Genomic DNA, 26,877 nt, shown 5'->3' with positions numbered 1-26,877 from the left:
CAAGGTCAGAACTTTCTTCCCGAGAAACCTTAACGTTGAGGGATGGTCTATGTGAAAACCGCCAATTAATGTGCATTGTGGAATATTTTAACATTTCGTTTCATTCCTTTCTGTCAAGTGTAATTGGTCTTTAAATTTTTTGAATCCCAATTTCAGGTTTTACTGTGTATTATATTATTACCAAAAAAATGCACATTGCATTTCTCATTCTCAGACTGCTGCAGATATAGAAGCCGAGATCATGAATAATTCATTTGCTCTGAACGCCACACAGCATATCTTAGGGCCATTGTATAGTAAACACGTACTTCGATTCCAAAGGTGGCCTAAATGATTACACGTTTGCTTACGAAAATAATGCCATAAAATGGATAGTTGGAGGCAGACAAAATCCAAAATATATTTATCGTATTCCGTTTATCTGACTATAGTGTTTGTATACCAGTAAGACATGCAATGATGTTTTCGTTAATGAACTACAATGCAGTAAACAGTAAATATGCAGTTACTGGTCTCTGACAATTACCATAAATATTTTCAATATTATTTTCTTTATTTATTCTCGTTATTCGTCTTTAAAGTGCATGGACAGGCATACAGTTCTCGGAAAAACATTTCAGATACAACATGTATCTGTTACTCATTTGTCAATACGTTTCAATTTTGTAAGTAACTGAACAACGCTGCCGTTCAGTCCTGTTCCAGTTACACCTGCGAGTTCAGTTAACGGTTTCAAAGCAGTTGTTGTCCTGAGTGCTTTTTGTTCCGTGGGTTGCCTAACATTAGCTCCGATTTAACGATCTTTGATGACGCTACTTGGGTCACTTCTTATCGATAGTTTAATATTTGAATTTCTTTGACAGTTTTATATATAATCTTTGAATATTAACTGGTTAATATCTTTGATTTGTTGTAAAATATGCAAACTTATGCGGAAGACGCGAAAATGGCGCAGCGATTTACAGGTCCACCTGCAGCCGGACCTGGTGTGCCTCCTCAGCAGAGGTATCCTCCACCGCCAGTGCCACCTTTGAGGCAGTATGCGGGTCCCAGCTTTCCGGTACTTAGCGCTGAACTCGCGAAATGCGTTTTGTGCGTTGTAGCTTGTGATGTAACTTTAAGTTGTTTACAAAGGTTTAGTTGTTATGTTCTGTACACAACTTTGGATGGTGTTTTCAATTCGTATAAATACATCAGTGAAACTTTAACTAAAAACTTACTTCGCGGCTTCGTGTTGTAAATATGATTGTTTGTTGCTGTAACGCTAATATGTGCAGCGATAAAAAGCACCGTTGTAGAAGTACTCCGTGAAAACGTTCGTTTCAAATAAGGTTTCATAAAAGATTAAGCGATTTTTAGGTTATGTCAAGTGCAGAGCGAAGTTACTAATGTCAGAACATAAACAAAGGTACAGGTTGACGTAAATCAGAGTTCGCTTTAAGAGAGTGTATGACAGTTGTGTTCAATGCCTTTGTGTACTGTCACGTGCAATAAATACATGAATCTCTTTCGAAAATAGTTCATTTATCTCATTGACATTTCATGTTGAAGACTCCTTGCAAGTGATGTTAACATATTTTACGAGTTGGAATTGTAAGAACTATTATTCATTTTATCCCAGTATTGTCTTAAGAAAGTTATTTCCAGTGTTTTACCCGTAGTGATCTTCGCAGATGATCAGACAACTAGACTTATCTTGTTGTTACTTTCTTCGAAGCGTCAGATAATTATTTTGGTTATAGGTCATAAAGACATGTCTTTCTATTACCAACTGCATATTAAGATAATTTTTCCTTATTGAGTATCATGACCTTGTTATCAAGATTGATAATTTCTGACATGTTTTTATAGAGTAGTGTCACACTTTGTCGACACTTTCGTTATTGTAAATAATCGCTGTTCATAAGTTATAAAAATGCACGAGTTTAAAAAAATGTTTTTGTTAGTCAGCTGTAAATTATATTTATTTTAGAGTATATCAGTTGCCTTTATTTATGCATATGGTTACACCTTGCATAGTACTACAAAGATAACAATATTAATTTAAGTTTATTTGTAAAATTTTGTTTTGAACTACTAAGCATCAAGCTGATCCGTGTGAATGGCATTTTTCTTTCCTAGCTTCAGCCGCGTCCAGCATTTAATCCACCCCCTACTATGGGTTCTTCTGCTGGACCAAACATGATGCCAAGACCTCAGCAGCCAACGTCTTATCCACCAATGCGACAGGGACCTATGACACAGCAGTCAACATCCAAACGACCGTCTGACAACAGACCACCTGCACCTCAACCAAAAGCGTGAGTTTGCATCATTTACCATACCATATGAAACTCGCAAATTACTCGAACACTCTTATTTTGTTTTAGCAATATATTTGTTTTATATTTTCTGAATATTGGATAAATGTCTTGGCAAAAGTACCAGGCTACCTAAAAGAATTTATACAAAGAAAACAAAACTGCTGCAAGAGTGTTGTAGGCTAATTGCCAATATTGGTGCGATTTGTGTATTATCTTGCACAGTTCTTAAACTGATGCAGTATTTATCATACTTTATCTGAAGGAAGTTAATGGCCACAATTCAGTAAAAATTCAGTAATGCAAATATGTATCTTAAGTGAATATTCTCATGGTTTGTACTTCAAAAGTTCCAATTATAGAAATAGCTGTGACTATGACACCATTGTCAGTACCTCTACACATCCATTCCTTCTATTTCACTGCCCATTTTATATTTCTGTAGCAGATGTTCATGTACAGGTTTAGTTCCACAGTATATCTACATTTCTTGTACTACTACCATAATGTGATTTCACTCTGGACCTCCCATAGCAGATCTGTTATTATCAAAGGAAGCTAATTGCCATCAATACTAACCAAGAAGTCATTTAGAATTCAAATATACAAGCTGTTAACATTAGTAATTGTGCCACATTCAACAGAAAAATTTTTTACTTATTGTGTACTATTTCCCTGAAGACGTTGGATCCCATTAAGTTCCTATTGTGAGTCTTTCCTGTACGGAATTTTGGAAACATGCAGTGATATCACCAAACAGTGACAAGAATTTCGTGTAACCAATCTCATTTTGCAATGTATAGAAGGAATGCTGATGCCAAACATTTTAGTTCCCGATTCAAAATGTTAGCAAAGTTATCGGCATTTCCTTCTGAAGTGATGGATCTTTGTCGTATTTTCAGGTCACATTAAAAGTATTGCTTTGTTTTAGTTTTAGATCATATAGAATTTAAGAACAACTAATATAATGGATTGTACTACGAAAAAGTCTGTTTCTAGGCACTACACAGCCTAAGGGAAATATATGCGAGTAATTGAGAAAATAACAACCATTTGGCTTTGTAAGTTCAAGAATTTTTACTAAGGAGAGAAATACATTTTGTACATAAAATTGAAGCTTTACTTTCTTTATATAATCATTTGTTATTTAAGCACATGTCATACCTGTCAAACAGGTTTAGAATTCCTGTGTCATAGTTGGTAACTACCAGTTATTTACTGCTTTCTTCACCTTGGCATCACTTCGAAAATGTTTCCCAGCCAGGAACTCTAATAATTTCATGAAAAGCTGTCTTTGATAGTATTGTTGTTCACTTGGCTATAAGCCATGGTGATGAATGACTGATGCCTGGGTTGAGTTTCAGCATGAATATTTTATTGTCCAGTGTTTAACTTTCAACAAACTTTCTCACGTTTCTATCATTCGTTACTGTATCTTTACGTGTATGTAGATTATCTCCACTTGAAGCGAAGACTTTGAAATGCTGAACAACTTAGCAGCCACATCAGTCCATTCTGCCGGTGCATCAACTTCATAAGGAAATTTTAGGAATTGAGACAGCTTTCCAATTTCTGCAAAGTCTTGAAATCTTGTAGCAGATTCATCCCTTAGATCGGATAGAAATCTTACAAACACTGCAATGTCTTCTTCAGAGTTCTCTTATTTATACTTGAGAATGGTTGGGAAATGAATAAATTCGTGCCTTGCAATATCTTTTTCAAAAATATCCAGCTTACGGCGAAAAGAAGACGCACTTTGTATCAGATCACATATTAATTTCCCATTCCCTTGTACCTCTATGTTGAGCGCATTTAAATATTTCAGAATATCCTTCAGAGAAGTCACAGCTAGCATATTGCGCTCGTTTGTTATGAACTCTAAGTGCTTCTTTGCTCCCTGCGTATCCAAGATTTGCAAGAAGGAGGTTACTACTTCCTTTATTAGCCAGAAACATTCAACAACTTGACCTTTACTTAACCAACGAACATTGTTTTATTGCAGTAAGTCAGAATATGCTGCATCACATTCTGAAAGAATCTTCTTGAACTTTTGGTGTTGAAGAGAAGAAACGGATCTCATAAAATTAATCAACTGCACCAAGCTGTCCATTACTTCGTTCAGTGTAGCACTGAGTTTTCCACAAAGGGCATTCTGATGAATTATACAGTGATACGATATTAGACCTGGATTCTAATCCCTGATTTTCTTTACTACACCTTTTTCTTTGCCAATCATCACTGGGGCGCCATCAGTTGAAAGCGACACTATTTTATCTTAACGAATGAATTATTAATAAATTCGGCAGTAGCTTTGAATAAATCTTCTCCTCGAGTGTTACCTTTCAAAGGCAATATTGTGAGCAATTCTTCCCCAAATATCTTATTTTTCAATGTCGAAAAATCTCACGAAAATAGATATTTGTTCATCATCAACAATGTCACATGATTTGTCAAGTGCAATGGCACAGCATGGTGCCTTTTTCCAAAAGTTCAAGGAGAGTGCTTTTAATATCAGTAGCTAAAATTTCTGTTCTTCTTGTATTACTTCTTGCTGACATTGGAATACTTTGAATTGCAGTGACAACATCACTTTTTTTCAAAAAGTGCCGAGGCTACTTCCAACATACATTCTTTCATTATTTCAGAATCTGAAAATGGTTTTCGGTGTTTACTAAGTATCCAGCACACACGTAACGCTGGTTCTGCGATTTTTCTTGCTCACTTGTGCAGCAAACCAGCAATTCCGTGCTTTTTTACGTAAGAAGTGAGATATTCCTGTAATTTAAATTTTATCATGATAAGTTTACAAAGCAGTTATACATATCACATTTATACATTATCTAATAGAATAATATTACCTGTAGTTTTTCTTTGCGAGGCTCACTGCCAAGAGGAAAGTTTTTGTGGAATTGCTGATGAGTTATTTCTTAGTGCCTCTTTTAATTGCCACTTTTAATAACAGCGACAGTTTTATTACATATTGAGCAAATTGGAACCGCTTGAGGTCTATCAGGCAGCGTAAAACAATATTGTTCAGTCCATTCAGTCAAAAATCTCCTATTTTCAGTGTCCACTTTTCGCTTTTTAGGACCCATTATTAATGTAGGTATGTATGTATGAAAAGATTTTTCACACGACAAATTGTAAAACAAATGAATAATTGCTCTGTAGCCTGTTTGCGATTGACGAAACGAAGTAAAGACCGACCGCCCACTGTGCTCTCTTTGACTAAAACGGCAGGTTCGGACTTGTTTAACAAATAAACGAGTGAGCAGTGACAGGTGGTGGGAGGCGCTACTCGCCGAGAAAAATAGGATGAAATGGATCAACTTGGCTAAATGATCAGCTAATCTACTTGACTAAATTTTTGTTTCTCATAAACATTTATTACTAAATTATTCGGTACTCGACTAAATTACTAGCCTAGTGTGAACGAGGCACCAGGATACTTAGTTGGATGTCAGACTGTATTTAAGAATATTTTGCGGTCCGAGGTTCGACCCTCCACGGTTCGCCTGTTGCCGATCTCTGCACTATACCATTAGATTAAATTGATTCTTCGGTATACCTTGATTCAAGCTAATAGCACAACTGCTGCCCCACATTCTAACCATTGTCTGTTCTGTGGGGAAAAGGAGTTTGTTGCTATGCCACTGGTAATTATGTGTTAACTCTATGCACAGTTACTGTGGTAACAGTGTGCTCAATTTCCTCTTAATCGCTTAACATTTTCTGTTGTGAGTAAGTACATTACAGAATTACTGTAGGCATTAAACATAACAGGAGGCAACTCACTTTTCATAAAGTACTTTCATCACTGACCGGTATTATTTTATCCTGTAGCTGATGTAGCATCCACAGCTATGCTTGTGAGAGCTTATGTTAATTAAGATACGAAGAGATTGACAGGAAACAATTGCAGATTATCTGAGCAGTTAACATCATACCTTCATCTCTGAAAGCCGCGCAGGATTAGCCGAGCGGTCTAAGGTGCTGCAGTCATGGACTGTGCGGGTGGTCCGGGCGGAGGTTCGAGTCCTCCCTCGGGCATGGGTGTGTGTGTGTGTGTGTTTGTCCTTAAGATAATTTAGGTTAAGTAGTGTGTAAGCTTTAGGGACTGATGACCTTAGCAGTTAAGTCCCATAAGATTTCATACACATTTAAACATTTTTTTCATCTCTGAAAACAAGTGAGGCTATGTAACGCAAATAGAAAACGTTCAAAAGCATTGTACTGTACTCTTTACTTGTGCTGAACTGGGACACAGGCCTGAACCTGATTCATAGCCTGCCCTCACAGCATCACTTCTGCCAGGACTTCTCCTACTTTCTTAACTTCACAAAGTTCTCTTGCAAATATCTCAGTTTTACCATTCTAGGAATGAAGAATATTGCATATATTTGGAATCCAAAATGGGCTTAAGGAGAGTAATGTGAGAAATAATGTAGTTGAAAGGAAATTTTTTGCCAGTCTGATGAAAAATCCTAGAAAGTTATCATCGCCTGTAAAATTAGTGAATGAATCAGTCACCTATTTCATCACAAAATGATTCTGATACTGAAATAAAGGGTGAAACAGAGAAAATTGAAATACAAAATTCTGTCTTCCAGAATGGGTTCACTGAGGAAGGTCAATCATGATATGAATGCTAAAATGGCAACTGTCGGGATAAGTGATCGAAGAATAACAGAATTTGCTAAAATCGTTCAACAAATGAGACAACTGGGCTTGATGAGATATGTGTATAATTTTGTACAAATTATATAAAAGAACTTTCTTTCATTCTAGCAGAAGTATATTATAAATTATTGGAACAATGAAGACATTTGCGTACTTGGAAAAGGGTGCAGATTGTTCCAGTGTTCAAAGTGGGTTATCAGACAGTTGCACGTACAGGCCTATCTCAGCCTGTTGCCGAATTATGCAACACATTTTTATACTTTTTGTAGGAAACTTCTGGTAAAATGTAAATGCTTAGGGTTTAAAAGAGACCACTCACTGAAAAGCAGAAGTGTTGATTTGTTGACAGGTGCACACACACAAAAAAGACTTGTTAGCTTTTGTAGTAATCCTGTATTGAGCTAGGGTACACACTCACACACTTGTTCTCATTTACTTCTGAAGTATTTACATTTTATGCTTTATATTATGACTTATTTGAAGGGGAAAACAGACCACTTGAAGAATGAACTTGATTCTGCCAACAGTATCTCATGAAACTTGGCTTGCTTTGTTGGTCTGAGAGATCCTGAGGGCTGTAGATACCACCATCCAGGCTGATACCATGCTCTTTGACTTCCTGAAGGCACTCGATGGAGTCCCACTGTCTAGTAGTGGAAAAAATTGCAAGTTTACTGAATATTCGGTCAGCTTTGTGGATATATTCAGGACTTCCTAGCAAATAGAATGTCAGCATTTTGTTAGTGGGGCTAAATTTTAGGTATAAAACCCTAACTTGTGAAAGCACCTTAAGAGAGTATTATAGTGTCATTAATGTTCATCATACATTAAAATGAACTGGTGAATGACATTGTAAATTCAATCATTGAGGTGGTGTACTGGTAAGATACTGGACTCATATTTTGAAGGAGAGCAGTTGAAATTCCCATACAGCCATCTAGATTTAAATTGCTTAAGGCAAATGCTTGTATGTTTCCCTTAAAAAGGACAAAACAGTCATGTTCATATTCAAATGATCTTGTCATCAGCAGGATGTTAAATCACAAGGTTTCATCTTTCCTCCATTTCAGAGCTCTGTTGGGTTCTTTGTGGAGTATGCAGTTGAAAATAGGACATTTGTTAAACCAGAAGGTTGTAGCAAAATGCAGGAAGAACAATTGGTTTAGGGACTGACTGTTGATCTGAACATTAATAAACATAACATATTGCTCTTAAACAGGTAGATACATCCATTACTGCTCATTTATGCATTTGGTTATAAGTCACTGTAAACAGTAACGGCTGTAAAGTATGTAGGAGTAAATGTCCAGAGTGGCCTAAAGTGGGAGTGGCACATAAAACCAGTTGTAAGAAAACAAAAGTGTCAGGATGAGTTTTATTGGAAGAACCAAAGTAAATTAAACTGTTGCTTGAAAGAGATGACTACAGAATACTTGTTAAAGTGGTTCATAGTATATTTTGGCAGTTTGGAATCCTTATCAGCATAGCTTTGCACAAGACTACTAATTGTTAATTAACGAAGTCAACTTTTCGAGTAATGGATTAACTTTTAAGTTACTTTCAGAAAACATTAACACACTCTGTAACTTCCATTAATTTTCTTTGATTACGTTGATTGTTAATCGGGTATCTACTACTTATGACCAGAACGATGTCGCGCTGCCTGCAGGAATTGTGTTCTGACAAGTTTGTCTTGTAGGTGTGTGGCTATGTAAGGGTGCATATGACTGATTTACATCAGTCAAGTGCAGGCTAGAATAACTAGCTGCTTATTGTTGCTTGTTTACTGAGTTCACGTCAAGTACTGCTTTTAGTTAGTGCATTGACTGCGACATTTCATCCAAAGTTTCAATTGATATGGCTGGAAATGTGCGAGTGGAAGTAGTAAGAAAACAAATGGAAAAAGTTGTAGAAGAGGCTTTAAGGCATGAAACCACCAAAAGTTCAAAAGACAGAGACACTGTAAGTGGCAACAACGAAGAGGAATAGTTTCTAACGTCTGTTAGTCAGTCTAAAGTGAAGCCTAGTACCAACACACCTGTAAAAAGTAAAGCCCAGAGCATAGTCAGAATGTGGCCGAATATGAAATCAAAAGATTCCATTCAACAGTAAAATATTTCTAGGGAAAGGGGTTTCAGTAAATTTATTTATGAAATTTAATACCCCTACATTCTTGAGTGCTGCAGTCGAATGACGTTTTTTTTCTGTGTCTTATGTCTTGTGTATCTTATGTATGTATGTTGAGTCTCTTGCAATTTAGCAATGATAACTAAATGATTTTAAAACTAAATCATGAACCTGTTTTTTTTATTTATTTTCGATGTACTACCTAAATTTCTGCAACCAAAACACTTTTAATTTATGGATTGGTAATACATTTGATTCACTTGCTCATTTAAGAACACCCGTGACAAGAAGTTTACTACTAAGAGTTAATGATTAACTTCCGATAAAGCTCCTATAAAGAGATGCTGTGATGTTTAACGAAGTTAACTTTTTTAATAACAGATTAAAGATTAGCAAAGTTAACTTTTTGATTAACGTTGCCCAGCTATAGTTATCAGGTAGGATTAATAGAAGAGATAGAAAGGATCCAAAGAAGAGAGGTGCATTTTATCACTGTTAGTGTGACAATGTTGCGTAGATGCTTATCAAACTCCACTAGATGATGCTGTAGTGGTGACGGCATTTTTCATCTCGAGGAGAGATTTATTGTTAAAATTCCAAGAACAGGCATTACAAGAAGAGAGAGGCAATAGTTTACTTCCTACCACTCACCTCATGAAATGATCACAACAGGAAAATAAAAGAACTTAAAGTTTATACAGAGACTTACTGAGAGTCATTCTTCCCACACACCATTGACAAATGGATAAGGAAAGGGAGAAATGATAGTGGTGCCATAAATACACTCTGCCGCACACTGGAAGGTGGTGCAGTAATACAAAACAAACTAAATAAAGCATGTACACCACACATCTGAAAAAGCAAATTGCCTAGTAGGGAGTAATTTTGGAACATAAAATAAGATAGTTTAATAGGAACCGAAGAACACGAAATTAATGGAGTAAAATAAGAACAGTCTGTAACTCGTAGAATTTGTGCTTTGACTTGCTATTAAGAACAATGGTTGTTTGGTTGGTCCATTATATTATCACTAATATTTAAAGCTAAAATTCTGTATTTAGTGGTCTAAATAAAACTTAGTTTCTTGTAACTTATTAGTGTTTTCTTACGGTGTTTCAATTGCTTTCCAGAGACTTTCCCCACACAACAGGCAAGAAAAAGAAGAAACTTGCTGATAAGATTCTTCCACAGAAAGTTAGAGATCTTGTCCCTGAATCTCAAGCCTATATGGATCTGTTGGCTTTTGAACGAAAATTGGATTCGACAATAATGAGAAAGAGATTAGACATCCAGGTATGTTTATTTTGGCCAAAACTAGTAATACAAAGAGGATGCAGTTTCAAGTATGGTCAACATTAAATTGTGCATGATAATTCTGTAAAATTTGTAATATGTGTTGTGATTTCAATTTTTCAAGGTTGGAAAGAAATGACGTACAGTTTTGAGGGCTGAATGTACAGGATGAATTTGAACTACACACCAAAAAAAATTAATTGGGGACTGTCCAAGGAAGTTTTCTGATTGGCTTTCAATGGCTTGGTACAAAATAATAATGCAATTATTGGGGGGGGGGGGGGCTTGATACAGAATAATAATGCAATTATGATTTATTCAGTTTGTCACCCCAGTTACCTTTGAGTCTTTGAAAATCCCCCACAACAGTGAAAAAGTCTGTATTAAGCAACAACCAAAACATTCAAGGGCCCATATATACAGATGCAAAAGTACTGTAATATGGTTGCTATCACTGCACAAGCAATTCGGCATAACATTGCTGTGCCACTCTTCATCAGTACACCTGTTACCATCGAAAAGCAAGTACTAGTACTGGAAAAACAAACTCTGGACAAAACTGAGCAGTACTGATCATAATCCTGACAGTAAAGAGCAAAGTGGGCATTACTATTGTCAACAGTGTCTACAATGAATGACTAGAACCAGAACCTTGAGCCATGAAGTGGATTAGTTTGTTAGTAATAAAGATTGGAAGAAGTCGATAAGGATTGCTGCCAAAGTCAAATCAGCGCACGTTATTGTTACACTGAAGAAGGAAAAAAAAGAAACCAGGTAAATTTTGCCAAATAGCATCTACCAAAGCAAAACATCCTATTTTTCAGAGTAACGAACAGGAGAGGACATAGGGAGAGTGAGGTTTCAGTTCCACCGACCAGGAATCGTAAAGTTGTCTTACCTCCATGTCATAATTACTGTCTGTTGTATCAGTGGTTAATAGTGCAGTAAAAAAGCCAAACATATTCACAAATACTGTATTTACCAGACTATAAGATGTTTTCCCACCAGGTTCATCATTTGAAAAATATAGGGTCTTTTTACGTTAACTGACCTGATTTCAGTGTTTTTACAATGTAAGAGCTTAATATAGGAGTCATCTTACATTTGCAGATTAATCTTTGGTATACTCCGATTAAAATTCCTTTGTGATTGGCAGATGTGGGGAGTGATGTTGCCAGCTCATACACAACATGCCATGTGCCCATGTGACCAATAGTTGTTTGTGCACTAAAGAAGAAACAGGTAGTCAACTTACTGACTGTTGCCACTGTCTTTGTTGGTGGAGGGAATGTTGTTGGTGGCCTTAGCTGTTGTAGGACAACACTGCATAAGATTCTGTAATCACATTTTAAAAGTGAATAACCACAACAAGATTAGCAGAGCAACCAATGAGCACAGAATATTGTAAGGGGTGATCACAATTTAATTTTGAATAACAAACTTTATTGCTAACGGATGCACTTCATTTAAATCTGAATCTCTTTCAGTATCCTCTGTGTGGTCATAGAACTGCTGTCAGAATTCAATGATATAATAAGTTGTTTGATTCATTTTCCCATGCTTTCATTATTACTTCCTGTGTGTGCCTCACAACATTAACCTGACAAAATTTGGTGTAGCGTCCTTTGTCAATCTTTTCACTTGTGCCACCATAATATTTTTTTCTCCTTGCCACATAATCCTTGAGCCTGTATGAGTTCAATGGAACTGAAATGACAGTGATACAGCGGCAGTCTGAGGATACTGTTGCCATTTTATTTATTTATTTGGCGGTTAATGTGAAAGACTTGGAGGCAGATGTGGTTTATTCTGAGCCACAAGATTCAGTAATTCGCCCTGTCTACAGTCATCTGATATGGGAGTGTTTTTTTTAAGTAGGCAGCCAGTAATGTCATGTTTTTTCTGCAAATTAACTGTGGATCCCGTGTCGTAGTAAAATGACACAGGATGGTGTCTTTAAATGTCACTGAAGGTTTTCTCAAGATTTCCAGAAGCAGTCCTTAAACAACCATTGAAATGTGTCTCCATTAATTTCTTCATAGTTACCATTTATTTTCTTCAATCTAAATAACAACATACAATTTTCCAAGAATTGTGTTGAGTGTATCTGCATGGAAAGGAATCAGTCTGCTACCTTTTAAAAGGGTTTTTGGTGTGGTGTCAGCTACACACACAACTGCAGTCTCTGGCTGCCTCAGCGCACACACGAAGTCAACAGCTCATTTTCTGACAGTCTTTTTGTTGTGCCTATCTGCAACTCAGCATCTCCGCTATAGGATGAGTCACAACTGCCCTTTTCATAATATTGTTGCATTCCTTTCTTCCATTACTTTGTTGTATTTGAAGCCTAAATGATACACTGTGTCATGCAGTGAGTATCTGCTGCTTCTGAAAAGTTTGGCTCCTTTTAAGGAAACCTTTAGTTTATGAAGGATTGGATATTCCATTCTCGGATAGTATTTGTGAGTATGACATCAAATTGCATTTCCCTGAAAGTGGTAGATATTTGTCACAAGCTTCTGAAAAACTTTTTTCTGGGGTGGTTAAATGAAATGGCCTAGCTTCAGTTTCTTCCACTTCATACTTTTCCTTCCCTGTGCTAGTAGATGAGTTGTAAATTTTTAATGCACCCATGGTTCAGTCTAGTGAGAGGTGGTGTAAGACCGCAGTAGGTGTAGAGTACAGATCGAAGCCAAGTTCGTAGCCACAACTCTCTCTCTCTCTCTCTCTCTCTCTCTCTCTCTCTCTCTCTCTCTCTCTCTGTTTCAGGGTTTTGAAGGTGAACAGAGTACAGGAAGTGCAGTTTCCAAGAGGATTCCCATATCCCAAGCTTGGATGTCTAAAAAAAATGGTTATACCGTACTTACTCGAATCTAAGCCGCACCTGAAATTTGAGACTCTAAATTCAAGGGGAAAGAAAAGTTTTAGGTCGCACCTCCAAATTGAAACAAAGTTGGTCCATTGTAATATGAGAGACAATTTAGGTCGAATGAATGACAATACAGCTACAGTAGTTTGGTTTGAGTCTTAAGCTTGGCAGTTAAGCTTTACCAGGTAGCCATTGCTATGCGTCAGGCTCTCCGTCCGTGTTTATACGGGTACCATTCCTTTTGCACGTGCTTTGTCTGGTTTGAATTGATTGCTTATTTTTCTTTGATCTGATAAATGCCGTTCTCTTTGTTATAAGTGTTTATGCCACTCTAAGCTGAAAATGCATTACTGTACTGTGTCACGCATTGTTTGTCGCATTCTGATAATGAGTGTTTACGGCCTGTCGCCGCTCGCAGCATGGCTTGCTTGCAATATAAAAAAAATTGAGGAATTGTCTCATTAGCGAAACAATGGCAAGAGACTGCTACTTGTTGTTACTTACACTTCTGCTTTCTTTTATAATGATCAACAAGAACCAAATAATAGACTGCGTATGATAGATGATGTTCTGAATGAGAGTTAGCAAAAAATTTTCTCCGTTTGAAAATCTTTGCAGACGCCTCTTTAGTACATTACATTCTGCACAGAAATTAGTCATCTTAGATTTAAAAATCTAGTCAATTGCCGTGCTTCATTTCTGACTGTATCACTATTAGGCATAAGAATAATACGAATATAAACATGACATGATACGTATATTCTTCCGCGTTTGCTGTTGTCTCACTCTAATTTTGTAGTTTATTAGGCAGACAGGATTTAAATGAGATAGCAGCAAACATGAAAGAATACATTGCAAAATGTTTATATTCATATTATTCTTATGGTGAAGAGAATACTGCATGTGATTCACAATTCATAAAGTTCCTATTAGCAACCATCTCTTCTCACAGGTAGGAAAAAATTCAGAATGTACAGTTGGCCATGTTGACAAACATCCCAAACAGTCTTACCAGTCGGATTTTCATAGTACATTGAAATGCTGCTACATTTGAAGATGAACAATACGGAATTTGTATTTACTTTGTTGGATAATGTATGCAAATACTTTGTTCGAAACTTGGGGAGGAGAAAAAAGCTCGTCTCCCCCATTTCTCTTTTTCTTTTTCACAGACGCAGAGATTTTGGCGTCAGTATTTATCTTTGTGCCTATAAAGCATGCCTGTGTAGCGCTACATATATTCGACAGCAGAAGTTAGTTGTGGCGGCACCTATCAACATTTTTCAGAACTTCCGCTTACTTTGCACTTGATTCTAAGCCACAGGCGGTTTTTTGGATTACAAAAACCGGAAAAAAAGTGGAGCTTAGATTCGAGTAAATACGGTAAAGCAGCCAGTATTAGTTCTGGCAAAAGTGACGACTATCGCTTTTGCCTTCCTGCAATTACCTCATCTTGCTATTAAGTGTGCTCAACTCAGCAGGCTCTTACTGCAGTAACCATTTGTATAACCACAGCATTATCTCTGTGGCCAGAATAATCTACACATAATAGATTCTTAAAGTGCTGCTTCTCCCCCTTTTTCAGAATTGTTCTACCAGCGTATTTACTCTGAAAGTTTGAATTTTTAGGCAGCTGAAGTAATTTAGCAGCATCAATACATTGTATTAAATTCTTGTTAATAATACCTATCTGCTTACAGATGACTTCGTGCCTATGAACCATTTTATACTATTGATGTTACCCTAACATTAAATGTATTTTCCTTTGATTTCAGCAAGAACTACAGGTCTAGTCAGATTCCAGTTTTGTATGCTTTCAGGCAAGATAAGTCCCCGTTGCATTTTACAACATAAACAACTGATTCCAAGGCTTAAATACATTAATTCTCAGTTTTTTATATTCCTACATAAAGGAATAAAAGTACAAAACACATAGTATATTAAATTTGTACAAGAAACTGTCGTCCCCCCCCCCCTCTCAGAACTGGGAGACTACACCTGCCCCCTTGATGGTGAGGGGCACTTCCCTTCCTGTTGCTCCTGCACCACCTACTTCAGGAGCACCCCCCCCCCCCCTTCCCTTTCAACCATCAGGGGTTTGTCACCACTTCTGAGCCAGAGAAGCATAAGGCTTCTTCAGCTCCTCTCACTAGGAAGGGGCCCTTGGGTCATTCCCTTCCCAGGTTTCTGCTAATGGGGAAGATGACACCTGACATTGGCTGAACAGCCCAAAAGCAGCTGGTCGTAGGGCTTCACGCTCATCCTCAGTCCCGGAGACTGATTCAGTGCAGTTCTCCCAGACAGGGAAACCCAAGGAACAGTGCGAGAAATCGAAAAAGAAGGCCCTCAAGAGCATGAAACTTGGGGTGTGGCACACACACACCACTGCTACCTACAGGCTCTGCATCTGGGGATAAGGTGAAGATTCTGGCATCCGCTTAGGACCTAGATCTCGCTGGACCCTCAGAGACAATGGATATAGACTGCTCAGGCAATAAGTTAGTGGCAGCAGGTGACCCTGAGGCATAAACTGCCTCACTGAATGTTCCATGCCTTCCCAATCTCACGATGACGTCATCCTCCAGTGGAATTGCGGCGGTTTTTTCCACCGCCTGGCCAAGCTATGGCAACTGTTAAGATTTACACCTGCTTTCTGCATTGCCCTTCAGGCTTTAAGAGATATTACAGGAACTGTAGCAACTATAATAGAGTGTCAGGTGGAGTTTGCGTTTATGTCCTAAACTCGGTCTGTAGTGAACATGTGCGCCTACAAACCCCTCTTGAAGTTGTGGCTGTCAAAATAAGGACTACGCAGGAAATAACTGTCTGCAATGTATATCTTCCTCCAGATGGTGCAGTACCCCTGAATGTATTAGGTGTACTGATTGATCAACTCCCTAAACCTTTCCTACTTTTGGGAGATTTTATGCCCATACCCCTTGCGCGGTGACACCGTGCCTACTGGCCGAAACAGAGATGTCGAAACTTTACTGTCTCAGTTCGACCTCTGCCTCTTAAATACAGGGGCTGCCACACAATTCAGTGGTGCTTGAGGTAGTTACTCGGCCATTGATTTATCAATTTGCAGCCCAGGACTTCTCCCATCTATCCACTGGAGAGCACATTATGGCCTGTGTGGTAGTGACTGCTTTCCCCATCTTCCTGTCACTGCCCCTGCGTCAGGCCCATGGACGCCTGCTCAGATGGGCTTTAAACAAGGTGGACTATGAAACTTCCACCACTGATGTCACTGTTGACTCGTCCCCACGTGGTAACATCAATGTGATGGTTGTGCAGGTGACTACCACAATCGTTTCCGTAGCAGAAAACGCAATCCCTTGCTCTTTATGGTGTCCCCGGCGAAAGACAGTCCCTTGGTGCTCGCCAGAAGTCGCTGAGACAATTACAGGGTGTCAGCGAGCTCTACAGCGACATAAGCAGCACCCTTCCCTAGAGCATCTGATAGCCTTTAAGTGCCTCTGTGCCTCTGTACGTCAGCTTATAAAACAACGGAAACGGGAGTGTTGGGAGAGGTACGTGTCGACCATTGGGTGCCATACATCACCTTACCAAGTCTGGACGAAAATCAGACGTCTTTTTTGGGTTCCAGACCCCAACAGGTGTCGGTGGCATTACCATCAATGGTGTGCTATGTACCTACGCAAATGTGATTGCCAAGCACTTCGCTGAGCGCTATGCTCGAGCCTCTGCGTCGGAGAAGTACCCCCCCCCCCCAGCCTTTCGCACCCTCAAACGGCGGATGGAAAGGAAAGTCCTCTCGTTTGCTACATGCCACAGTGAACCCTATAATGCCCCATTTACAGATTGGGAGCTCCTCAGTGCACTTGCACATTGCCCTAATGCAGCTCCTGGGACAGATCGGATCCGCAGTCAGATGATTAAATGTCTGACTAAAAGTGCTACCTCGTAATCTTCAACCGGATCTGGTGCGATGGCATATTTCCATCGCAATGACAGGAGAGCACCATAATTCCGATGCTCAAACCCACTAAAACCCCACTTGATGTGGATAGCTATCGGCCCATCAGCCTCACCAACGTTGTTTGTAAACTGCTGGAACGTACGGTGTGTCAGCAGTTGGGTTGGGTGGCTCCATGTCAGGGCGGTTTCCGCCAGGGGCACTGTACCACTGATAATCTTGTGTCCCTTTAGTCTGCCATCCGAACAGCCTTTTCCAGACGCCAACACCTTGTTGCCGTCTTTTTTGATCCAAGCAAAGTGTATGACACCACCTGGTGACATCATATCCTTGCCACATTGTAAGGTCTCCAAGGCCCGCTCCCGATAGATTTTTATCCAGAATTTCCTGTTGGTCCGTACTTTCCGTGTCCAAGTTTGTGCTTCCCATAGTGTCCCCGCCCCCCATATCCAGGAGAATGGGGGTCCCACTGTGCTCTGTCTTGAGTGTATCAGTATATTTAGTGGCCATTAATGGTCTAGCAGCAGCTGTAGGGCAGTCTGTCTCACCCTCTCTGTATGCAGAAGACTTCTGCATTTCGTACTGCTTAACCAGTACTGGTGTTGCTGTGTGGTGCCTACGGGGAGCCATCCACAAGGCGCAGTCATGGGCTCTAGCCAACGGCTTCCAGTTTATGACCTCTAAGTCATGTATCATGCACTTCTGTCGGCATCGTACCGTTCATCGGAACCAGAACTTTAACTTCTTGACGATCCACTCACTGTAGTGGAGACATATTGATTCTTAGGACTGGTTTTCAATGTCAAATTGACTTGGCTACCTCACCTTCGACAGCTTAAGTGGAAGTGCTGGCAGCACCTCAATGCCCTCCGCTGCCTGAGCAACACCAACTGGGATGCAGGATGCTCTACTGTGCTGCAGCTCTGCAAAGCCCTTGTTCAATCTTGCCTTGACTATGGGAGTCTGGTTTATGGTTCGGCCGCACACTCAGCATTGAATGGTTGCCTAGCAACAGGAGCTTTTAGAACAAGTCTGGTAACCAGTGTCCTGGTGAAGGCCAGAGTCCCTCCATTGCAGATCCGATGTGCACAACTGCTCGCCAGTTATGTTGCACACATTCATAGTTCTACTGAGCATCCAAATTACCATCTCCTTTTTCCACCTGCGGCAGTTCATCTCCTGCATCAGCGGCCCAGGTCAGGGCTAACAGTTGTGGTTCGCATGCAGTCCCTTCTGTCTGAACTGGAGTCCTTCCCTTTACCACTTCCCATCCAGGTCCGTCCGCATACACCTCCATGGTGTACACCTAGGCTGCAGATTCATCTGAACCTTTCACGTGACCCTAAGGACTCAGTTACTCCTGCCACTCTCCGCTGTCACTTCCTCTTAATTCTTGACATGTTCCGGGGCTCTGAAGTGGTTTACACTGATGGCTCAATAGCTGATGGTCATGTTGGCTTTGCCTACGTCCACAGAGGCCATTTTGAACAGCATTCCTTGCCCGATGGCTACAGTGTATTTGCTGCAGAGGTGGTGGCCATCTCTCATGCACTTCAGTATATTCATTCAAGCCCCAGGGAATCGTTTCTTCTGTGTACTGACTCCTTGAGCAGCCTACAAGCTATCGACCAGTGCTAACCTCGCCTTCCATTGGTAGCGTCCATTCAGGAGTCCATCTATGCCCTGGACAGGTCCTGTCATTCAGTGGTGTTTGTGTGGACCCCAGGGCATGTCGGCATCCCAAGCAACAAACTTGCCAACAGGCTGGCCAAACAGGCTATGCAGAAACCGCTTCTGGAGATGGGCATCTCTGAACCTGATCTGTGTTATGACTTACAGCATAGGGTTTTACGGCTTTGGGAGGTGGAATGGCATAACAGTAAACACAATCAGTTGTCCTCTGCTGGCTCCGCATTGGCCACGCTTGGATGACCCACGGTTACCTCCTACACTGTGAAGACCCGCCTGAGTGTTAGTGCGGCACCCGGTTGACAGTGGCTCATATTCTGGCGCACTGTCCCACTTTGACTGCTCAGTGACGAAATCTTGGGTTACCGGACTCGTTGCCACTAATTTTATCTGACAATGCCTCATCAGCTGATTTAGTTTTACGTTTTATTTGTGAGGGTGGGTTTTATCATTTGATCTAAGTTTTAGTGCATGTCCTTTGCCCCTCTGTGTCCTCCAGCCTAGTGCTTCTAGGGTGGAGGTTTTAATGTGTTGCAGAGTGGCTGGCTTCTCCTTTTTTATTCTCATGGTCAGCCAGCCATGGTAATCTGCTATGTTGTCTTAATCTCTTCATCCTGTTTCTTGTGATTCTGTGGTTTTCTTGTCCCCTTTTGTCCATTTACATGTTTGTTGCCCTTCATTGTTCTTGTGAATTTTCTTTTCATTCCATTTTGTGTTGTCAGTCTCATTTGCTTTATTCTCCCACTTGTGGCTTTGTTTTATTCGGAACAATGGACTGATGACCTCGTAGTTTGGTCCCTTTCCCCCTCTTTTAATCCAATCAACCAACCAAAGAAGCTGTGATGCCAGATTGCGAGTCATGCTTTGAGAGTTTTCAGTAGAGCACTTGCCTGCACAAGGCAGGAGTCCCAGTCTGGCACACAGTTTTAATCTGCCAGGAAGTTTCAAAATTTCTCCTCCTGCCAATACACATGCAGACATCATAGCCGTTGAAGCACATTTTCGGTAGATAAAAATTTAATATGGGTTGTGTACTTATTGCTGTTTAAGCAGTAGGAGATGCTCAATCATTTTTCGTCACTGCTGAACTCAGTATACTTAACTGTTGACTGCAAATACTTTGAGTTTCCAGTTCTTACTCTCAGCTAAGTGGATGTCGAATGTCTTTAAACTTTTTAAAATTGATTAATAGTAGTCTGCAAGAATTTCTATGTGAGGGCTTATCATCCCCTCCCATTACTTAAATCACCAATATTCCCATTAACCTAATGTTATAGGCTGACAAAATGTTCTGATCTGTAGCAGTGTGGGAGTGTTAACAACTTCTTCATTATTTACCTCTGTTTACTTCTATTTGCACAAAAAGAAATCTGTTACTCAGAAATGTCACTAGTTTGTGAAGTGATAACTGCAATTGAACTTTAGTTGATCTATGAATTTTGTCAGTCACAGTTGATCCTAGTTCACAAATAAATAATCTGAGGTTAATGTTTGTAAACACAGATTTCGGAGTTCACCTTGATTGAAATTCATTTTTATTCGTGCTAACCAAAGAAAAACTGCCTTTTACAGGTGACCCTTACTGTCCTCTCAGGTAAGCTTAATACAGAAGGTAATTTGAAGCAGCCCACACCATGTTCAGCATAGAGAAACTGAAGTGCAGGTTTATTGAAATGAACCTGAAAATTCAATTCTCTCTTTTCAGAGCTTAACTACACAAACAAGAAATCAATCGCAGTTAAGTACTTTGTCTACAAAGGGAGATACGTAACCTGTTGGACTGTCAGCCACTGGAAACTGAATCTCAATTGCTCTTGATGTAACTCAAGGACAACTGTCAGCAGTCCACGTAGCATCAGAGGCACGGATCCCAGGCATGTAGACTGGCATGAGATGGTAGGCCATGGGAGGATTCCAGGAGAGCTTCTACCGTATTTACTAGAATCTAAGCCGCACTTTTTTCCGGTTTTTGTAATCCAAAAAACCGCCTGTGGCTTAGAATCTAGTGCAAAGTTAGTGGAAGTTCTGAAAAATGTTGGTAGGTGCCGCTACAACTAACTTCTGCCATCGAATATATGTAGCACTGCACAGGCTTGCTTTGCAGGCACAAAGTTAAATACTGGCGCGAAAACCTCTGCGTCAGTAAATTTAAAAAAAGGTGGAAGACTAGCTTTTTTCTCCGCCCCGAGTTTCGACCACTGCATTTTCATACATTATCCAACAAAGTAAATAAAAATTCCGTATTGTTCATCTTCGAATGTAGCAGTATTTCAATGTACTATGAAAATCCGACTGGGAAGACTGTTTGGGGTGTGTGTCAATATGGCCAACTCTACATTCTGAATTTTTGCCTACCTGTGAGAAGAGATGGTTGCTAATAGGAACTTTATGAATTGTGAATCACATGCAGTATTCTCTTCACCACAAGAATAATATGAATATAAACATTTTGCCATGTAGTCTTTCGTGTTTGCTGCTGTCTCATTTAAATCCTGTCTGCCTAATAAACTACGAAACTAGAGTGAGACAACAACAAATGCGGAAGAATATACATATCATGTCGTGTTTATATTCGTATTATTCTTATGCCTAATAGTGGTACAGTCGGAAATGAAGCACGGCAATTGACTAGATTTTTAAATCTAAGATGACTCTAATTTCTGTCCAGAATGTAATGTACTAAAGAGGTGTCTGCAAAGATTTTCAAACGGAGAAAAATTTTCGCCAAACTCTCGTTCAGAACATCTTCTATCATACGCAGTCTATTATTTGGTTCTTGTTGATCATTATCAAAGAAAGTAGCAGTGTAAGTAACAAAAAATAGCAGTGTCTTGCCATTGTTTCGCTAATGAGACAATTCCTCTCTTTTTTTGTATTGTAAGTTGCGGTAGCGCACACAAAAGCAAGCTATGCTGCGAGCGGTGACAGGCCGTAAACACTCATTATCAGAATGCGACAAACAATGCATGACACAGTACAGTAATGCATTTTCAGCTTAGAGTGACGTAAACACCTATAACAAACAGAACGGCACTTATGAGATCAAAAGAAAATAAGCAATCAATTCAAACCAGACGAAGCACGTGAAAAAGGAAGAGTATCTACCCGTATAAATACCGACGGAGCGCCTGACGCATAGCAATGGTTACCTGGTAAAGCTTAGCTGCTAAGCTTACGACTCGAACCAAACTACTGTAGCTGTATCGTCGTTCGTTCTACCTAAATTGTCTCATATTAAAATGGACCAACTTTGTTTCAATTTGGAGGTGTGGCCTAAAACTTTTCTCCCCCCTTGAATTTAGAGTCTCAAATTTCAGGTGCGGCTTAGATTTGAGTAAAAACGGTAATTTAAGAACTGCAGCAGCAGTCTTCCTAAAGTCCAGAGAGCTCATCTATGGAGAACTGATTAACGTTAGCCATGTGCCAGCCTTAAATAGTGTCGAGATACCAGGATATGGTGAGACCTATTTTTGAGAATGTCATCCTGGGTAAGCATATAGGTTTGCACTGACTGTGAATTCTTGGAGTTATGCTGCTGCCACTTGTCAGCGAGGCGTGCACTCAGATATTTCATGACAGTGTTTGCTTATATAGTCTTTGGACTTCTGTAATTGGACCACCCATGGTGCACTTCTGTTATGTTGGACTGTAAGCACTGCCTAACATTCCTTGTACCCCTACCCACCCATTAGGAGAGAAATGGTGACACATCTGGGGAAGCAGAGAATGGAGGGGGGGGGGGGGGGGCTGCTGTAAAAGTCTATTGGAGTGGGCACCTTTTCCTTGAGAAGGCTGGTGTCCCCATATCCTGTGGTCTGTGGTTGAGGCAACCAGCAGTCATAGTCAACACTATTGAGCATCAAGGGTAGCAACTCTGGAACAGAAAATTGTGGGAATTCTGTGTCTTGGTAACCGACGCCCTGTGAAGATGCATCTAGTTGATCTGCATTCTGCAGCTGGAGGCATCAGGCAGTTTACCTTTGATCACTGTTATTCCCAAAAGGTGTGTGACATCAGACAGTACACACTGTGGGTGATCCCTGGAAAAAATTAGGTTACAGGCTGCGACCCGAAGGGTATGTAGTGGTGATGGCGTGAATGCCGCGTGAGAGGGCAGGAGAATGGTGGGGTAGATGATAGTTGTGATCAATGCTGCTGACCATGGTCTTTCAGCCAGACTGAATCCATCCTGCGGAGAGGAGCAGTAGGGGGCAAGAAATAAACTGAGCACTTTGTGAAGGTCATGATGTTCCTGTACTTTCATCAGTTGAGTTTTAAAAGTGCAGATGCACATTTCTGCCAGCAGGAAGCAGAGTGGAGTGGCACTGTATGTACCAAAGCTGTGCTGTTCTCCATACAGAAACTACAAAATGCTGAAAGGCTCCCAGGCACCATAGGTGGACGATGACTTTGGTATGTCTGTGCAACATACGGGAAACTGCTACTGGCGTCTATCATGATCAAGCAAAAGTAGCCCAGGAAGGTCTCTGTAAAAGCTAGATGAATGAGACCACAGGGACGTCATCTTGAGGTAAGGAAAGTACCAAAGGGCTGGTACTACCTCCCTGCTGGATTTTACATGTCATGCTCGCAGCAGTCATTCTGACTATATATATACTGATGCCCCTCCAGAAGACATGTTGGGAGGCCAACCATTTGTTGAGGACCTTACCCCAGTTTGTTTTGTGAAGTAATGTGCTTGCAGAATGACCACTGCCTTCAGCTCAAACTTTGCATAATGCAAGACAGTATTTGAATTTTTTTTTAACTTACCATGATTGTTCTTCAGGTACACCAGGTACACTGTTGTTGGTTTTAAAATGTTGGTGAGATTGTTAGGCTTCATTGTACAATGAATTCATACGCTGCATCACCTATAAGATCGGAAGGTGTGGACATTCAGGATCTTAAACATATTTAAAGCACTTCAATAGTTGGTCTAGGTTTGGAGATGTGTCCTGCATGATGCAGTTCTATGAAGTCTTTAATTGGCCTTCCATAGACAATAGCAATATGCTTTATGCATTGAAAGTACCTTAATATGTCTGCTGTCAGACCATAAGGTTGGCATTGGGCTTACGTATGGAACCCAGTTGCCGCTCTTTTTGGCAGAGCCTGATGAGCCACCTCTTTCCATCTGAAGGCCCCATTGTAACATTTGTACACAGTGGAGTCAATACCATACTTAACTCTGTAAATCACTATTGTTCAACTACCCATTGAGCCCATGTTTGTGTCTCAAAGAAGAGCAAGCTGGCCATTTACAGTCTGAGCAAATGGCCAACACAAAAGTTAATGTAAGACGAACTTTAATGTTTATTATAATGTCAAAGTAAGTTACTGCCACAGTTATTAATAGGGCTTAGCATTTCTTTAAAACCAACGATGTTCAAGTACACTTATACCTCCTAATTATATTTCCAAACAGATAATTTACTTTGCTTTACAAGAGTAAAAAAATTTCATTGCAGATCACACTTTTGGTTCGAAACAATGGGGTAGTGCTAGAAGTTCATTTTTTCTCAATTGCACATTTTTCATTCATCCCCTAGCATCAACATTTTTTATTAGACGTATGAAACCCTTAAGAACTGCTTAAAGGAGTAAATGTAATTTGATTCCCTGGGTGTTCCACAAAATATTTCACTGGTGTATACAGCAGATAAAATTATCCAGTACTTTCAGGTCATCCTTCTGCTTTGACAACTGCTAGGGAAGAGTTTTACTCCGATCAGGTTTCAGGGCATGATGAGTTAAAGAGGAATCAAGTAGCTGACATTGTGGCCATGGAGATCTGTCAAGCAGGACTGTGGCAAAGTGGAATCTCCTCACTTTTTAGAAAAAAATGCCATTTGTCAATAGGAAACAGTGCTGGGAAGCAAAAAAGACGGGGGGGGGGGGGGGGGGGGGGGGAGGTATCAAATGGAATGATTGGCCCTGAAGAACATTCTACCAATAACTCTGACCAAATGAAGTCACACTAACTAGTTTGAGAATAGGGCTTCTTTCCCTATTGTGTGACTACCTTCTACCACTAGTTTACACAGACATGGATGCTAAAGTTTCTGTGTGCCACACTTCAGCAAACTGCATTTTGTATATAAGGGTGTCCATAGATATGGCGGGTCAGTGCCCTTTTAACTGACAGTTGTTGGAGTCAAGTGTTTTGAAATTCTGTGCAATGTGAAGAGACTTTCCTAAACTGATTGGAATGTGATTTTAGTGTATCACAAGATTGGTTGGGACATCACTATTTTTTTATAGTGATCAGTCTGTATCTTGAAACTTTCCTGGCAGATCAAAACTGTGTGCCGGACTGAGACTTGAACTCGGGACCTTTGCCTTTCGCGGGCAAGTGCGGTAGAGCACTTACCCGTGAAAGGCAAAGGTCCCGAGTTCGAGTCTCAGTCCGGCACACAGTTTTGATCTGCCAGGAAAGTTTCATATCAGTGCACACACCGCTGCAGAGTGAAAATCTCATTCTGGAGTCTATAGCTTGTTTTGTTTTTCGAGGTGTCATTTGTTCCCTATTCTCCTTCTTAAAGAATTAATTTTAGTCAAAAACTATTAAGTGTTATGCATGCAGTGCATGAATTTATTTGAAATGGCTGTTGAGAAATTAGCACACTCATATTTTGCTGTTTTATGTAAGTGTGTTGGAAACAGTTGTTGGTAACCACAAAAACAATAATCCAACCAGTCATTATCTGCATGAGACACATTTTTGCTTTCATGTGATTTGCTACGCACAGGCTGCTGTTTCCTTACTTCAGTATAACATCAAAATTTGTAATGTTCTTTTATTCCATTCTTCCCTGTACGATGATTATACTGCATAGTAGAAACATAGTTCTACAATACCATGGTGGGGAAAATCCTGTTTTGATGTTAAAATCAAACAGTAGAAAATCCAGGGTGTAAAATAATAATGTAATGTAAAGGATAGTTACTACTCGATATACAGAGGACATGCTGAGTTGCAGAAAACGCACCAAAAAGGCTGTCACACAATTAGCTTTCAGCCAACAAGGACTTCGTCAAAATTAGACGACATACACACTTGCACACCCTCATGCAAACACAACTCGCACACACACATGATCACAGTCTCTGACAGCTGGAGCTGGACTGCGAGCAGCAGGTCATTATGGGAGAGGCAACCGCGTTGGGATAAGGAGGATGCTGGAGTGGGAAGGAGGAGGGAAAGCAGGGTAGGGTTAGGGAACGGTAAAGTGCTTCTTGGAGTGTGCAGGGATGGGGTGGAGAGTGGGGCAGCTAGATGCAGTCAGGAGATTAGGTGTAGGGCAGGGGAGAGAGGGGGGGCCTTAAAAAGTAAAAAGACTGGATGTGTTGGTGGAATAGAGGGCTGTGTAATGCTGTAATGGGAACAGGGAATGGGCTAGATGGGTAAGGACAATGACTAACAAAGGATGCGACCAGGAGGGTTACGGGAATGTAGGGTACATTACAGGGATAGTTCCCACTAGTACATTTCAAAAAAGCTGGTGTTGGTGTGAAGGATTGAGATTGCACAGGCAGTAAAGCAGTTATTGAAATAATGACATCGTGTTTGCAGCATGCTCAGCAACAAGGTGGTCCATTTGCTTCTTGGCCACAGTTTTTCGGTGGCTATTCATGGGGACTTACAGCTTAATGGTTGTCATCCCCACGTAGAATGCAACACAGTGGTTGCAGCTTAACTTGTGGATCTTCTCGGGACTGGTTTCACAGGTAGCTCTGCCTTTGATGGGATAGGCGATGTTTGTGACAGGACTGGAGTAGGTGGTGATAGGTGGATGTATGGGGGCAGGTCTTGCATCTAGTTATATTGTAGGGATATGAGCAATGAGGTAAGGGGTTGGGTGCAGGGGTTGTGTAGAGATGGACAAGGATGTTTTAACTGCTAGGATTACCTGGCCGAAGGATTCTGCCAGCTGTCAGATTCATCCACCTGCAAACCCTGCCACAGTGACACCATT

At 40.3% G+C, this 26,877-nt stretch overlaps 1 protein-coding gene across 3 annotated transcripts in view; it reads left to right on the top strand.

Annotated features, from left to right (window-relative positions):
• Positions 1 to 902: 902 nt before the first annotated feature.
• The window catches only part of LOC126253222 (brahma-associated protein of 60 kDa), a 78,358-nt gene continuing 52,383 nt past the window's right edge, over positions 903 to 26,877 (top strand). The window contains exons 1-3 of one of the 3 annotated variants that reach the window (XM_049954405.1): positions 903 to 1,060; positions 2,122 to 2,300; positions 10,238 to 10,400. In XM_049954405.1, the coding sequence (XP_049810362.1) occupies positions 920 to 1,060; positions 2,122 to 2,300; positions 10,238 to 10,400 (483 nt within the window). In that variant the 5' untranslated portion in view covers positions 903 to 919. The other 2 variants (XM_049954406.1, XM_049954407.1) reach the window with 2 other exon arrangements.

This window comes from Schistocerca nitens, chromosome 4 (assembly GCF_023898315.1).
Source record: "Schistocerca nitens isolate TAMUIC-IGC-003100 chromosome 4, iqSchNite1.1, whole genome shotgun sequence".
Classification (NCBI taxonomy): Eukaryota; Metazoa; Arthropoda; class Insecta; order Orthoptera; family Acrididae; genus Schistocerca; species Schistocerca nitens.
Note: the sequence above shows the minus strand (reverse complement) of the source record. Positions and strands in the feature narration are given on the sequence as shown.